The 12,582-nt window shown below is 56.5% G+C and overlaps 1 protein-coding gene across 4 annotated transcripts in view; it reads left to right on the top strand.

Annotated features, from left to right (window-relative positions):
- Positions 1–12,582, top strand: part of SZT2 (SZT2 subunit of KICSTOR complex) — a 52,172-nt gene that overhangs the window by 31,561 nt on the left and 8,029 nt on the right. For 2 of the 4 annotated variants that reach the window (XM_019428959.2, XM_019428960.2), the window contains exons 36-62: positions 153–338; positions 685–852; positions 944–1,022; positions 1,157–1,228; positions 1,411–1,612; positions 2,407–2,506; positions 3,187–3,316; positions 5,081–5,233; positions 5,316–5,418; positions 5,508–5,613; positions 5,700–5,811; positions 6,674–6,792; positions 6,897–7,061; positions 7,315–7,399; positions 7,558–7,722; positions 7,811–7,978; positions 8,332–8,477; positions 8,904–9,070; positions 9,198–9,295; positions 9,387–9,519; positions 9,631–9,761; positions 9,865–9,965; positions 10,039–10,215; positions 10,419–10,686; positions 10,768–10,847; positions 10,935–11,060; positions 11,185–11,384. In XM_019428959.2, coding sequence (XP_019284504.2) covers positions 153–338; positions 685–852; positions 944–1,022; positions 1,157–1,228; positions 1,411–1,612; positions 2,407–2,506; positions 3,187–3,316; positions 5,081–5,233; positions 5,316–5,418; positions 5,508–5,613; positions 5,700–5,811; positions 6,674–6,792; positions 6,897–7,061; positions 7,315–7,399; positions 7,558–7,722; positions 7,811–7,978; positions 8,332–8,477; positions 8,904–9,070; positions 9,198–9,295; positions 9,387–9,519; positions 9,631–9,761; positions 9,865–9,965; positions 10,039–10,215; positions 10,419–10,686; positions 10,768–10,847; positions 10,935–11,060; positions 11,185–11,384 — 3,740 coding nt within the window. The remainder of the gene's footprint in view (positions 1–152; positions 339–684; positions 853–943; positions 1,023–1,156; positions 1,229–1,410; positions 1,613–2,406; positions 2,507–3,186; positions 3,317–5,080; positions 5,234–5,315; positions 5,419–5,507; positions 5,614–5,699; positions 5,812–6,673; positions 6,793–6,896; positions 7,062–7,314; positions 7,400–7,557; positions 7,723–7,810; positions 7,979–8,331; positions 8,478–8,903; positions 9,071–9,197; positions 9,296–9,386; positions 9,520–9,630; positions 9,762–9,864; positions 9,966–10,038; positions 10,216–10,418; positions 10,687–10,767; positions 10,848–10,934; positions 11,061–11,184; positions 11,385–12,582) is intronic. The other 2 variants (XM_053896391.1, XM_019428961.2) reach the window with 2 other exon arrangements.

The raw sequence follows: 12,582 nt of genomic DNA, 5'->3' as shown, positions 1-12,582 counted from the left end.
TGAGTAAGCTAAGGCGCCCCTTTATTCTGGGATCAGAGTAGGGCTGCTCTCAATCTGTGAGGCAGAGTACCTTCTAGCCTGGGAGTGAGGTGATGTGCCAGGCAGCGAGGGAGGTGCCCTTGGCCACTCCCCTGATCGCTCTCTGACTGTAGATCCACTGGTTGCTGGAAGACGAGATGGTAGCAGCCCTCCGAAGAGGGGGCATCCCCCAGAGCCCTACCCTGCACCGTGCAGCTGCCCACATCCATAGCTCTCCTGGACGCTCCACCTGCCTTCGCCAGACCCTGCCACTGAGTTTTGTGTTTGGGCCAGAACGTTCCCTCACACAATTCAAGGAGGTATGCTACCCTCAGAACACCCCCTGGTCATCCTGGGGCCCATTCTTCCCTGGACTCCAGATACGGAAGGAGACTGGCCTCCCTCCAGAACAGCCTCCTCACTACATCGTCCCTCACCCCATGCCTGGGAAGGGTGGGAAGAGACCCGGCTCCCCTCCTTGCCACTAGGCCTGTTGAACCTTAGGCAATTCGCTGAACCTCTGCATACCTCAGCAATGGGGATGCCGGTGTCTGCTTTACCAGATGATTGTGGGGGTCTGCTGAGGAAGCGGGGGGTTGGAGGGGGAGGGCGTGAATAGGGAGAGCTGCTCCTGCCTAAACTGTGACCTTGGCTCCTGCTCCCCAGGAGTTCCGCCGCCTTCACCTCCCTGGCCACATTCTTCTTGAGGATCCTGACAGTGGCTTCTTCTTTGTGGCAGTTGGCCAACAGCCAGGAGGGTCCCAAGGGGAGCTCCCTTCAGCAGCCTGGGCTTGGCACAGCCATGAGGACAAGGCCGAAGGCGTCGAAGCGGAGGTGGGCCTTTCCTGGGATGACCTGGGAATGGAGGGGGTGGAGGTGGGTGTGTGGGGCCTATATTCAGTCCTGAATTTCTGCCTAACCTTAGGCCCTGACAGCCAGCCCCCAAGCCCCTGGCTCCCCAGAGGGTTCTGATGGCACGCCCCTCCTCAGCCTGCCACAGGGAGGTAAGAGAAGACTTGGGCAACAAAGTCTGGGGGCTAGGACCAGGGACTTGCAGATCCCTGGCCCTGCTTCCATTTTCAGAGGGTGGTCCTAAACAGGATCACTAGACATTCCAGGATTTTCCTTCTCTTCCCAGGGAGACAGCCTGGGCCTAGCCGGGGGCTGAGCCTTATGTCCAGTCAGGGCAGTGTGGACTCTGACCACCTAGGTAAGCCGGGGCGATGGGCGGAGGCCTCTGAGCTGATAGGAAGCAGACTCAGGGCTGTGCAGCAGAAGGACTGGGCAGGGGGCATCAGAAAGGACTAACATGGAAGGGCCCATCAAGCCTGATATGCTCGGAGGCTCAGATGAGCCAAAGGACGGGGCTGAACTTCGGCACATTTGAAACAGGTTATGATGGTGGCAGCAGTGGCTCAGACAGCGAGGGCCCCAATGAGACCCTGGGGGAGAAGCCTCCCTTCACGTTGCGGACCCCACCTGGGCAGGCACCTCCACAGCCTTCACTCTCAGGCCTCCCTGGGCCCTGCCTGCCTGACTTCTGGCTCATCGTCCGCATACTACAGGATCGTGTAGAAGTGTATGCACATGCGCGGTAAGTAGGGTCCTGCGCCTGACTCTGAGGTTAGCTGCTTTCCCCTGGTCCCACAACACTCCTCTCCGATATCACTCAAAAGTAAAACTTGGGACTGAGGGTTTGTATTCTAAGGCTGGGGGGTCCTGACCCCTTCCCACAGCCTATATATAGCAAAGCAGGTTACTCTTTGCTTTCCTAACAGAGGTAAAAAGCTGGTAGGATTTGGGCTCCTCGTCAAGCATTAAGAGCATCTACAGTTCAGAGCAGCTTCAGAAGTTGATATGGGAATAATAGGTAATATTTCACAAGTGCTTATTATGCAGCAGACAGTGTTCTAAGTGTTCTACCTGGATCAGCTCCTTTCATCTATGAAATAGTCCTCAAAAGTATTATTCTCCTTATGGCATGGATGACAAAACTCAAGCACAGAGAAATTAAATACTTGCCTAAGGTCACAGTAAAGGGCACAGCCAGAATTCACAGGTAGGCCTCTGGTTAGATATGGCTCTCATCACAGAGTGGAGGGAGTTTGAGAAGGGAAGACCGCCATTCTGATCAAGATTGGAGAATGGAGAAGAGGTGCACCGTGTGAAGGAAGCCTTGGGGTTGGTGTGCTGCCCACGTGAGGGCTGACAAAGCAAGCGTGGAGCCTATGCTACCATAATTGCTACCGAGAATTCTGTTTCTCCTCTTTCCCAGCATTTGCTTCTCTTTGTCCAGTCCTACTCCCTTTTCGTGATTTCTCTTGGCCTCAGCTCTCAAGCCCCCCGCCCCCACCCCAGAAGTGTGTCTGATCCATCCCTCCCCTCTAGGAGCCTGATTCGGGAGGATGGGGGACCAGGCACCGAGTGTCGCCACCTGCAGCAGCTCCTGGTGAGGCGAGTTGGGGAGATCTGCAGGGAGGTCAACCAGGTAAGGGACGGCTAGGGGCAGGGCTCTCTAGGCACGGGACACTGTTCAGATGAGGAAGGAGTTTCCAGGAACTTGACCTTCACAGGCTCTTGATCCATCTTGGCCATTTTCTTTGACACCTGGTTACCGGGGTACTATTACTCCACGGACTCTACAAACTGGGAACGCTCCCTCACTCGTCCCAGTAACGCGGGTTACTCTCCCAGACCCTGACTATGAGCTGTCCCTTCTGGTTGCACTGTGCCAGTGTTAGGGATAGAATAGTGAACTGCACAGGGAAAATTCTCTGGAGCTTGTGTCGAGTGGGGCAGAGAGGCATTGAACAACTGAATAGTATGAATTGTATCCATTACAATTGTGAAGAATTAGGAGAGCGAATGACAGTCTTGACCTTCTGAAGTGTCGGGGGAAGAGTTGATTTTTAAGCTGAGACCTGAAGGATGGGGAACACGTTCTGGCAAAGAAGAGGGATGAGTTCTAACGGGGGTTCAGAGCCCAGTGACTATGGGGCACATCTCTGACCCCCCACCCCGACCGCCACCCCAGTGATTACTGATGCTCTGCTGACCACTGACCCCCAGTAATAACAGGCATCAGCTCTGGCCTTTGATCACCCCTGACCACCACCACCAATTTATGAGAAATATTTCATTTCCCTCATACCTGGCTCCTTCTCCCAGCGACTGCTTCTGCAGGACCTCCATGACAGTCATGTGTGTAACTCTCTTCTGGTGGCCGAGAGTGAAGAAGATCTATGGCGCAGCGAGACCCCCTTCCACTCCCGTCAGCGGGCACCGCTGCCCAGCGATGGTGAGACCCCACCCAGGAGCCTCCCTCACGGGCTGCTGCCCTCTCTGTATCCATTCTTGGGTGAAAAGACAAGGGCGGAGGCACCGTGACCTGGTCACCAGTGCCAGGAGAGCAGGGAGGATAGGACAGAAAAGGATTGCTGAGTTGGGTTCTTGAAGAGTTCCTCTGTGTTGTCAGTGAAAGTAGTTTTAGCAGGGAGGTGGGACTAGGAACCAGAGAAACAGAAGCGAAGATAATTACACAGCCGGAGCAGAGAATAGCTACTCATTCAAGTGGCGGAGACTAGAGGAAGATGGGAGGCAACGGAGGAACTTGACAGTGAGGTAGAGACTCGCACATTTATGTTCCACAGGGAAAGAGCCAGTAGAGAAGGAAAGGTTGAAGAATATAGGAGAAAAGGGACTGTGGAAGGGGCACCGGCTGTGACCTGTCTTCCCGAGGGCATGCCTCTGCCTGGCCCCACCTTCTTTTCCAAAATGACCGTCTTTCCCCTTTGGGTAACAGACAGGGCCGAAGAATGGAGTGAGGGAGTGTGGACTTATAGGCCAAGTCACAGGGGGGAGAAGGCCAGAGGGGAGGAGGCTAAGGCCAGTAGGAGGATGTGTCTTCCAGTTGGCTGTCCCTCCAGACAGGCAGGTACAAGATCCCTTTGGGATTCCTCAGATTTCTGGTCATGGTTGGGAAACATGGTAATTCTCAAGATGCTAATTGAAGTCTTGACACTTCTGTGGTCTTCTCTTACTCCTGATGACCTCTCACCCCAGCTCAGAGGGGAAACCCACATCATGGCATTCCTTTGCAGTTCTCCCTTCTGGTTTAAAAGTAAAATCAGACCGCTTCTTAATTGTAACATTCTCCACAAGTCTGTGGGCAAATGTCCCTAACAGTCCTGGACACTGCATCTCTCTGCACATCCTGAGATGTGCTCCATATCAAAGCAGAAGTCCCCTAATTAGCGGACTTCCCGGGGAGTTGATGGCATCTTCTGCAAATTGAGCATGAACCAGGACAGCCAAGTGCTTTTGCTTCAAAATGACTTCTAGCAGCCTGAGATGTAAGACCGGTTGGAGCCCAGAGATGGCTGCTCCTCGTTATAGTCTCTCCGTGTGGTTTTGCCGAAGGTCTTAGCAACCAGCATTCCATTTCAAACTCTGCAGCCCCCTGTGTGGCCCGTACACCACTCACACCCGGCAGCAGCTTCTCTGAGAAACCAGATCGCCACCTTGGCCCTACTGGGAGGTTCCGCATCAACCTGGGAACCTGGCAGGGGTCCGACGAGGCACTGGACCGTGTCCTTGGGCTCTCGCATTGTGTCCTACCGCCCTAGGGGTCCCCTGGGATAGCTGTCCTCCAGAGCATTTTCCCTGACTCTGCTGTGAGCGTGTGTCTGCACTCACATCCTCTCCGTTCTAACGGGGTTCTTGTTGCCACTCCCTGTGAGCACACAGATGGATTATAACATGTTCTAGTATAACACAGTCAGAGTGTCTTGGCATTATCTTTGGGATTTTCCTGTGCTCTGCCTTACCTGATGCCTCTTCTTAGCTCCTTCTCCACACCTCCCGAGAGCCTCTGTGCTGTCACCTGGCTTCCCAAGAGCATGGTCCTGCCTTGTTGCCCAGAATGACCGTCTTGCCCCTGCGGGCTAATAGACAGGGCCAAGGAGTCCTGGGGAGTGAGGACAAGTAGGCAGTTCATTAGTGTGAAGTAGCAAGGGCAGAGGGCCGTGTCCCACTTCTGATCCGGTGTCTCCCTTCTCCCCAGATTACGCTGCTGACGAGAGTTGTACACCCCGAGGGTACCTAGCAGCCACCATGCAGTTTGTCCCTGGCCATTTCTCCTGTGACGTTGTGTGGAAAACCGTGATTCGAGTCCATTCGCGCCTGAAAATGGGGCCCAGCATGGGGGTCTCTCGGGGTGTGTGATGGGCATGAGAGGGCAGGTGGAGTGGGAGGGAATGTGGAGAGGGGAGCGTCCTGAGCCCCTGTTACTCGCACAGCCATCCAGGCCCTGCGCTCTGTGCTCAATGCCTTCTCTGTGGTGAACCGGAAGAATATGTTTGTCTATCAGGAACGAGCAACGAAGGCTGTGTACTACCTGAGGTATGTGGGTCCTGGGAAGACAGGGCAAAGCATGGATCAAGGACGGAGGCAGAGGAGGTATGTCCAAAGACTCTGCCTCTCTTTTCCAGACTCCTGGAGACGTCCTGCAGTGAGCGGCCTTGGGAAGGTGATGCCCTGCCCCCCTCCCTAGCTCTGTCCCGAAGCCAGGAGCCCATCTACTCTGAGGAAGCCTCGGCATGTATCACCCCCATATCCTGGTGCCCTGTGCTCCCCTCATACTCTACCCCCTGGAGCCGGGCCCTGACCAAGTTTCCCTGCAGGGTCCTCGTTCTCCCCTGGACATGGCTTCTAGCCGCGGTTCAGATGCTGCTCGTCCTGTGGGCCAGGTGGACAGGCATATCCAGCTGCTTGTGCATGGCGTAGGACAGGCAGGTATGCACTGTGAGGAGGGGGCAGGAGTGTAACCAGATGAGGTTCCGGAATTCCCCGAGACTTCTTTTGGTACCTTCCCACTCTAGCTCATGCTGTGCTCTGGGTTTCCCTCAGGCCAGAGCTGGGTGGGACAGACAGACTCCGGTGATGTTTAGAGGGTAGGCCCTGTAGCTGAATGAAATGCAGCTTGGGGAAGAGAAGCCGTTAAAAGTGATATCAGGTGGGGCGCCTGGGTGGCGCAGTCGGTTAAGCGTCCGACTTCGGCCAGGTCACGATCTTGCGGTCCGTGAGTTCGAGCCCCGCGTCAGGCTCTGGGCTGATGGCTCGGAGCCTGGAGCCTGTTTCTGGTTCTGTGTCTCCCTCTCTCTCTGCCCCTCCCCCATTCATGCTCTGTCTCTCTCTGTCCCAAAAATAAATTTAAAAAAAAAATTAAAAAAAAAAAAAAAGTGATATCAGGTATCTAGCCTGGGTGACTATGTGTAGATGGTGTTCTATTGATAGGTCTGGGGTGAAGGTGATGGGTTCGGTTTGGGATATGTTGAGCATGGGGCATCCAGTAGGTGACTGGGTGTTCCAGCTGATATTTATAGCTGGTTTCACATGTACCAGGTCTTGGGCTAAGACTGTTACATATGAGGTAGATGTTATTATTTCTCCCATCTTATGGATGAGGACACTGAGGCTTTGAGAGGTGAGACTCACTTGTCCACAGTTACACAGTAAACTAGAACTTGGCAGCGCTAGAAACTAGTGCTGGCTGCCTCCAGTGTGTGGGGGAATGTTCAAGGCTGGGGTTTAAGGGCCGTACTGGGGGTTGCTGGATCCTCGGTCGGTGTCTCCACCTTACCATGGCTGTGTCAAGGTCCCGAGATTACAGATGAGCTGGTACGGGTTCTGCGTCGGCGCCTGGACGAGGCCACGCTGGATGTCATCACAGTCATGCTGGTTCGGAACTGCAAGCTGACACCGGCTGACGTGGAGGTCAGCTCCCTCCCAGCCTCCAACATCCCTCCAAGGCTCGGGTATAGGGACCATCTCCGCTGTACCCTCTCCGTGCAGCTCTGACTCCCCTTCCCACTCCGCAGTTCATCCAGCCCCCCGGAAGTCTCCCCTCAGAAGTGCTGCATCTGGCCCTGCCTGCCTCCTGCAGGCCCTGGCTTCCTGCCCTGGCCTGGTACCTGCGGCAGAACTTGCTCATCTTCCTGCACTCTCCCAAGTACACGGACAGCAACAGCCGGAACCACTTCCAGGTGAGGTTTCAGTCCCTCCCGTGCACAGATGCCCCCACTCACCCCCTTGCCGTTGTAACCGTTTTCTACAGGTGTCACGTGCTTACCTTTGCCCGTGGACCTGTATACACCCATGCCTCCCCCACCCCCTGCACCTTTATTGTCTTCCTGTGCTCCCGGGTGTGCCTGTCTGCCATCCCCCACTGTGGACACCACCCCCTGATGGCTTCTGTCCCATCCGCTTAGTCTTCGTTCTCTGTGCTTGTCTCCCCAGCACCCGCTCCCACCGCAGGGCGGCCTCCCCGACTTGGACATCTACTTGTATAACAAGCCTGGCGGACAGGGCACCGGGGGCAAAGGTACAAGGCAGGCCTGTGCCACTGCTGACTGTGGGAAAGCCTTTCTTGTCTTGTGGCTGACAGGGCCTTTTCCAGCCTTGCAGCTCAGGGCGATCCAGAGGGGGCGACAGGATGTCTGGAGGTCTCAGACCTGAGCCTTCCTGTGGATTTCTACCCAGGGGTTGCCTGCATCACTCTAGCCTTCGTGGATGAAGGGGGGAACCCCATCTCACTGGCATCATGGCCCCCCTCCTCTCCGGGGCCCCTAGACCCACTGCAAGAGGAGGAATTTGAGCAGCTGACCCAGGTCACCCGCTGCCCGATCGTGCCAGACAGTTCTTCAGGTGGGGCAGCTTGGTCAGAGGAGGGGGTGTATAGTTAATGCTCTGGGAACAAGAGGCACCCCCAGGTCACCTCCATTCTTTCCTTCAGCTCAGAATGGGGCCCCGCGGCTTCGACTGGATGTGTGGGAGAAGGGGAACATCAGTATCGTACAGCTAGAGGAAAAGCTCCGAGGAGCAGCTCGCCAGGCCCTGGCTGATGGCATTATGGAGCTGCGGCTGCTGCCAGCCTCACTGTGTACAGAGGACACATCTCCGGGTACGTGGGGTCCAGAGAACACCCCAGGCCCCTGGAAGACAGTGGTAGCTGGTGAGATTGCAAAGATGGGGTCCAGGAAGGCATCACAGAGGCTCCCTCCAAAATACAGATTCATGGTTGTCCTTTATCTTCCCTGCATCAGCAAGGTGACACGCCAGCAAAATGCACACATGCAGTTGGTCACCCACTTAGAGAGGGATATCTGCTCACAAACGTGTGGCTATCAGTTGCACATACTGTCATTCACTAACAGGTAGAGTAAGGGACAAGTCACTCTAGGGGCTTGGGGCTAGGTTGTCGGAAATAGGGATTGACGGTCAGTGACAGGCTTCTGTAATGTCTGATGTCCGCAGGAAGTCTCAGGAGCGGGTCGTTGGAAACCAAGAGCCCTGCAGGCCGAGCTAGCACCTTTCCCCCTGGCCCTGGCCCTGGCCCTGGCCCTGGGGAGCCTGTGACTCCCCCCAGCAAGGCTGGCCGGCGTAGCTTCTGGGATATGCTGGTAATGGGAGGATGGGAAGAAGTGGTGAAGTTGGCATCTACCTTCTTGCCTGCTTCCTAGCCCTCCTACCTTCCCCTGCAGATCTTGCCCCAGATCACCTGTCATATAAACGATCCTGTCGTTAGGGGTTTGCAGAATGTGGCAGGTTCTCTCTGACATAGAGAGCCTCAGCGTATCAAGTGCCTTCGCTTCCCTTTTTCTTACGGGGCCCTCACAGTAGCCTGCAGGATAAGTAGGGCTTTTCCCAACGTGGGTGCCAAAGCTCAGGAAAGCTGAGTAGTCTGCCCAAAGCTCCTTAGTGAGCCTGCAGCAACGCCAGGGCCTGCACCAAGCCCTCCAGGCTCTTGTTACTTTTCCACGATGCCCCCATCCTTCATGCCATCCCCCTTCCCAACGGCTCTTCCTCATTCACTGCCTTGCCCCCAGAGTAAAACAGAATGTGGGGACTTGGGTTCCCCCAAAACAACGGATGACATTGTCCTGGATCGGCCAGAAGACACCCGGGGCCGGAGGCGTCACAAAACTGAAAGTGTTCGGACTCCGGGTGGAACTGAGCGGGCACCGGGCCCGGATTCTGGAGCCCAGAGACAAAGGTTTGTGTGTGTTGTGGTGTCCTGTTGTGTCACGGGAGGGTGTGAAGTCACAGGTGAGTATCGAGTTTGTGTAAACACACTCGTGTCACATCTGGATGTGAGGGTCTCACTCCTACTGTGTCTTCAGACGCCGGACCACACAGCTAGAAGAGGGCGAGGTGGGGACCCTGCAGCCTGTGTTTGCTCGTGTGACTCAGCGCTGGATGGAGTTTATGGTTCAGATCGGTGAGACCCTAGGCCCCCCTCCCCTGTACTCAACCCCATGGCCTGGTCCCCATCCTGCAGCCCCATCATGACTTCTCTGCGCTGGTTCCAGGTTGTGCCTCAGTGTCCAGAAGCTCCACCCACATGGTGTCCCGATTCCTCCTTCCATCTGTCCTTTCTGAGTTCACCGCTCTTGTTACCTCCATGGCTGCAGACACCAGCGTCCGTGTCTTTGAGCAGCATTTGTGAGTTTGGGGTCTCATGGAGGCTGAGCTAGGGCAGGTGAGGGCTAGGCCTGGGAGGTGGTGGCCAGAGAATAGAGCCACGGGTGGTCTGCTTTCTGTCCCTCCCTCCAGGGGTTCAGAGCCTGAGATCTTCAGTCCTTGCTCCCTTGGACAACTGGGCCCAATCCCACGCCCAGCAGCTGAGAGACATCTGCTGCTTCTGGGCAGGAACTTCTTGCAGTGGAGGAGACCAACCCAGCAGGGTGAGGGCATGGCCTAGTGGGGGTGAGTTCAGATAGCTGTGGGGGCAGGGTGGGCTCAAGGGGATCTGCCTCCAGACCCCTATCGAGCCGCTCCCTCCTCTAGCCGCCAAGGCCATGCAGCGCTTCGAGCCAGGAGGTGATGGGAGCTCTGGGCGAAGTGCTCCCCGGCAGAGGTTCCTGCTGTTGGAGGTCGTAGACAAGAAGGTAGATGTGGGGCCAGCGGCTGGGTCTGAGAAGGGGTTCGGTGATCTCCCTGACCCTGACCCCTGACTTCCAGCTGCAGCTGCTGACCTACAACTGGGCTCCAGACCTGGGAGCGGCATTGGGCCGAGCGCTGGTTCGCCTCGTGCAGTGGCAGAACTCACGTGCCCATCTCATCTTCTGCCTCCTCAGCCAGAAGCTCGGGCTCTTCCATCATTACGGCCAGTTGGACTTCCCGGTGCGGGATGAAAAGGTGCCTGCTGCTTGGGCCCCCTCCTCTAGTTCTGGTTCCTGAGGGATCAGTTCAAGGAAGTGCCAGTCCGAGAGCAGGGGAGAGGGGACAGACTGAGGGCAGAGGTAGTGGGGAGGGTGAGTCTGAGAAAGGAGGCCATGGGGTGAGCGAGAGGATCTGAGGGCAAAGGCCACGAACCCATTGTGACACTCTGTCTCTCTCAGGAGCCAAACCCATTTCTGCTGCCAACCATGGAAGCAGAGACCCTCATCCGGAGTGCAAGCCCCCCTCTGAGCCGTGAACAGGGCCGGCTGAGTGCATCCTCTCGGGGTGGCGGCCCCCTTCCCCTGGACACATTCCCCTTCGATGAGGCCCTGCGGGATATCACAGCTGCCCGCCCCAGCTCCTCACTCGGTCCTGTGCCCAGACCCCCTGATCCCGTCACCTACCATGGACAACAGTTCCTGGAGATCAAGATGGCCGAGCGCAGAGGTGAGGGCACTGGGCCGGGCAGAATGTGGGAGAGAGAGGGCTGACAGCTCCCGGGCCGTTACCAATGCCTGCAACCCCCAGAGCTGGAGCGCCAGATGAAGATGGAGAACCTGTTCGTGACCTGGCAGCAGCGTTCTGCCCCTGCCAGCATGCCCATCAGTGTGAGTGGCCCGAGCCCGTGCCCTCCGTGAGCATCCTGTGACCCTCTCCTGGCCACCGTTCTGGTATTCACCGCCCCATGTCCCCAGGCTGCGGAGCTGGAGACCCTGAAGCAGTCGTCCCGCCTGGTGCATTACTGTGCGACAGCCCTGCTCTTCGACCCGGCTGCCTGGCTGCACGGGCCCCCAGAGACCTCTGGGCCCCCCGAGGGCCAGGTGAGGCTGGGGACTCCTGGGCTTCTCCCACGGGACCTCCGTTTACCTGCAGTGCCCTCCATTCCTCCCCCACTGTGGCGTGTTTGACGGCGGCTAGAGCCTCCCTTAATCTCCACTCCCACAGCGGCGCCATCGCCCCGAGTCAGGCTCCGGGAGCCGCGAGGCCCCCGCAGGCTGCGAGCCCTCAGATGTGCCTCCGCCAGGTGCCCGTGAGGAGCCTTGGCTGAAGGAGCTGAGCTTGGCTTTCCTGCAGCAGTACGTGCAGTATCTGCAGAGCATGGGCTTTGTGCTGGTGCCGCTGCGGCCCCCCTCACCCGCCCGCAGGTGAGCCCGTCTCTTCCTTCCCCCCACCCCGCTCCCCTCCGCCGCGGGCCAGGCCCCACACACCCTTGCTCTCTTCACACGGGTCCCGTTGGAACAACTGGGTTCTCGTGCACGTTCATCCCACCGGGCTGAACACATGCATGAGGATCTTGGACGCTTTCGTGCGGGCCTCCCGCACGTCGTCTAAACCTCGCGGCCACGTTTGTACGCGGAGCCGTGTACATCCTCACAGGGTTCGTGCCCACGTACGTCTTGTTGCTTACGTGCTGGTGTACAACCACGCATGTGAAGCTCCCAGGCTTCTGAATCTGGGGCTTACTGATTCCTGGCCAGATCCTGCATGGGCCTCTCCTGGTATTTCACATGCTTCGTGGCCCAGGAAGTCCTTCGTGGCCCCAGGAAGCTAGTGGTCTCTCTCAACAGAGACCCCTGTGTCTGGCCTGCTCGTGGGCAGTTGTGACAGGCCTGAGTCTTGGGAAGTAGGCAGCTCTTCTGTCATCACCTTTCCTCTCCCCAGAGCACATGAAACATCCATAGCCACCTTCCCTGTTCTGTGTCAAATCTCAAATCCCCGTTTCCGTGGCCCCTGCTTTATGTTCATCTCAACATCTGGGCCTCCAGAGTCTGCGTTCCCAGCCCCTTCCCAGTGGCCATGGGAACGTATCTCTTCACATGGCACGGTTACTTTTGGGTCTCCACGTTTGTGAGTTTATCAAGGCGTTCTCTCCCTCCTCTCTGTTTTTAAGCTGGTAAGTTGTACTTCCTTCCTCAAGACACCACTTGGCCCAGAAAGCCAATTCCAACTCCTTAGCATTTCTGAAACCAGCGTTCCAGCTGCCAGGCCTCCCTTGCTCTTCCAGGCATTAGGAGGAGAGGACAGGCCTGTGCCTCTGGGACCTCACCCTTCTCGTTTCTGGGCAACAGGGACTGAGCAGGAGCTCTGCTTGCTGTCTAGACAGGTCCCCCTAAAGGAGTGTCTCTGAGAGACTTCAGCGTCCATACTTTCCATTCAGTGAAGCTCTTCCCGAAACTCTGGATTCCTTTTTTTTTTTTTTTTTTTTTTTTAATTTTTTAATTTTTTTAATTTTTTTTAATGTTTATTCATTTTTGCGAGAGAGAGAATGTGAGCGGGGGAGGAGCAGAGAGAAAGGGAGACACAGAATCTGAAGCAGGCTCCAGGCTCTGAGCTGTCAGCGTA

Source organism: Panthera pardus, unplaced genomic scaffold (genome assembly GCF_024362965.1).
Source record: "Panthera pardus isolate Hobbes unplaced genomic scaffold, ASM2436296v1 HiC_scaffold_11, whole genome shotgun sequence".
Lineage (NCBI taxonomy): Eukaryota > Metazoa > Chordata > Mammalia > Carnivora > Felidae > Panthera > Panthera pardus.
Note: the sequence above shows the minus strand (reverse complement) of the source record. Positions and strands in the feature narration are given on the sequence as shown.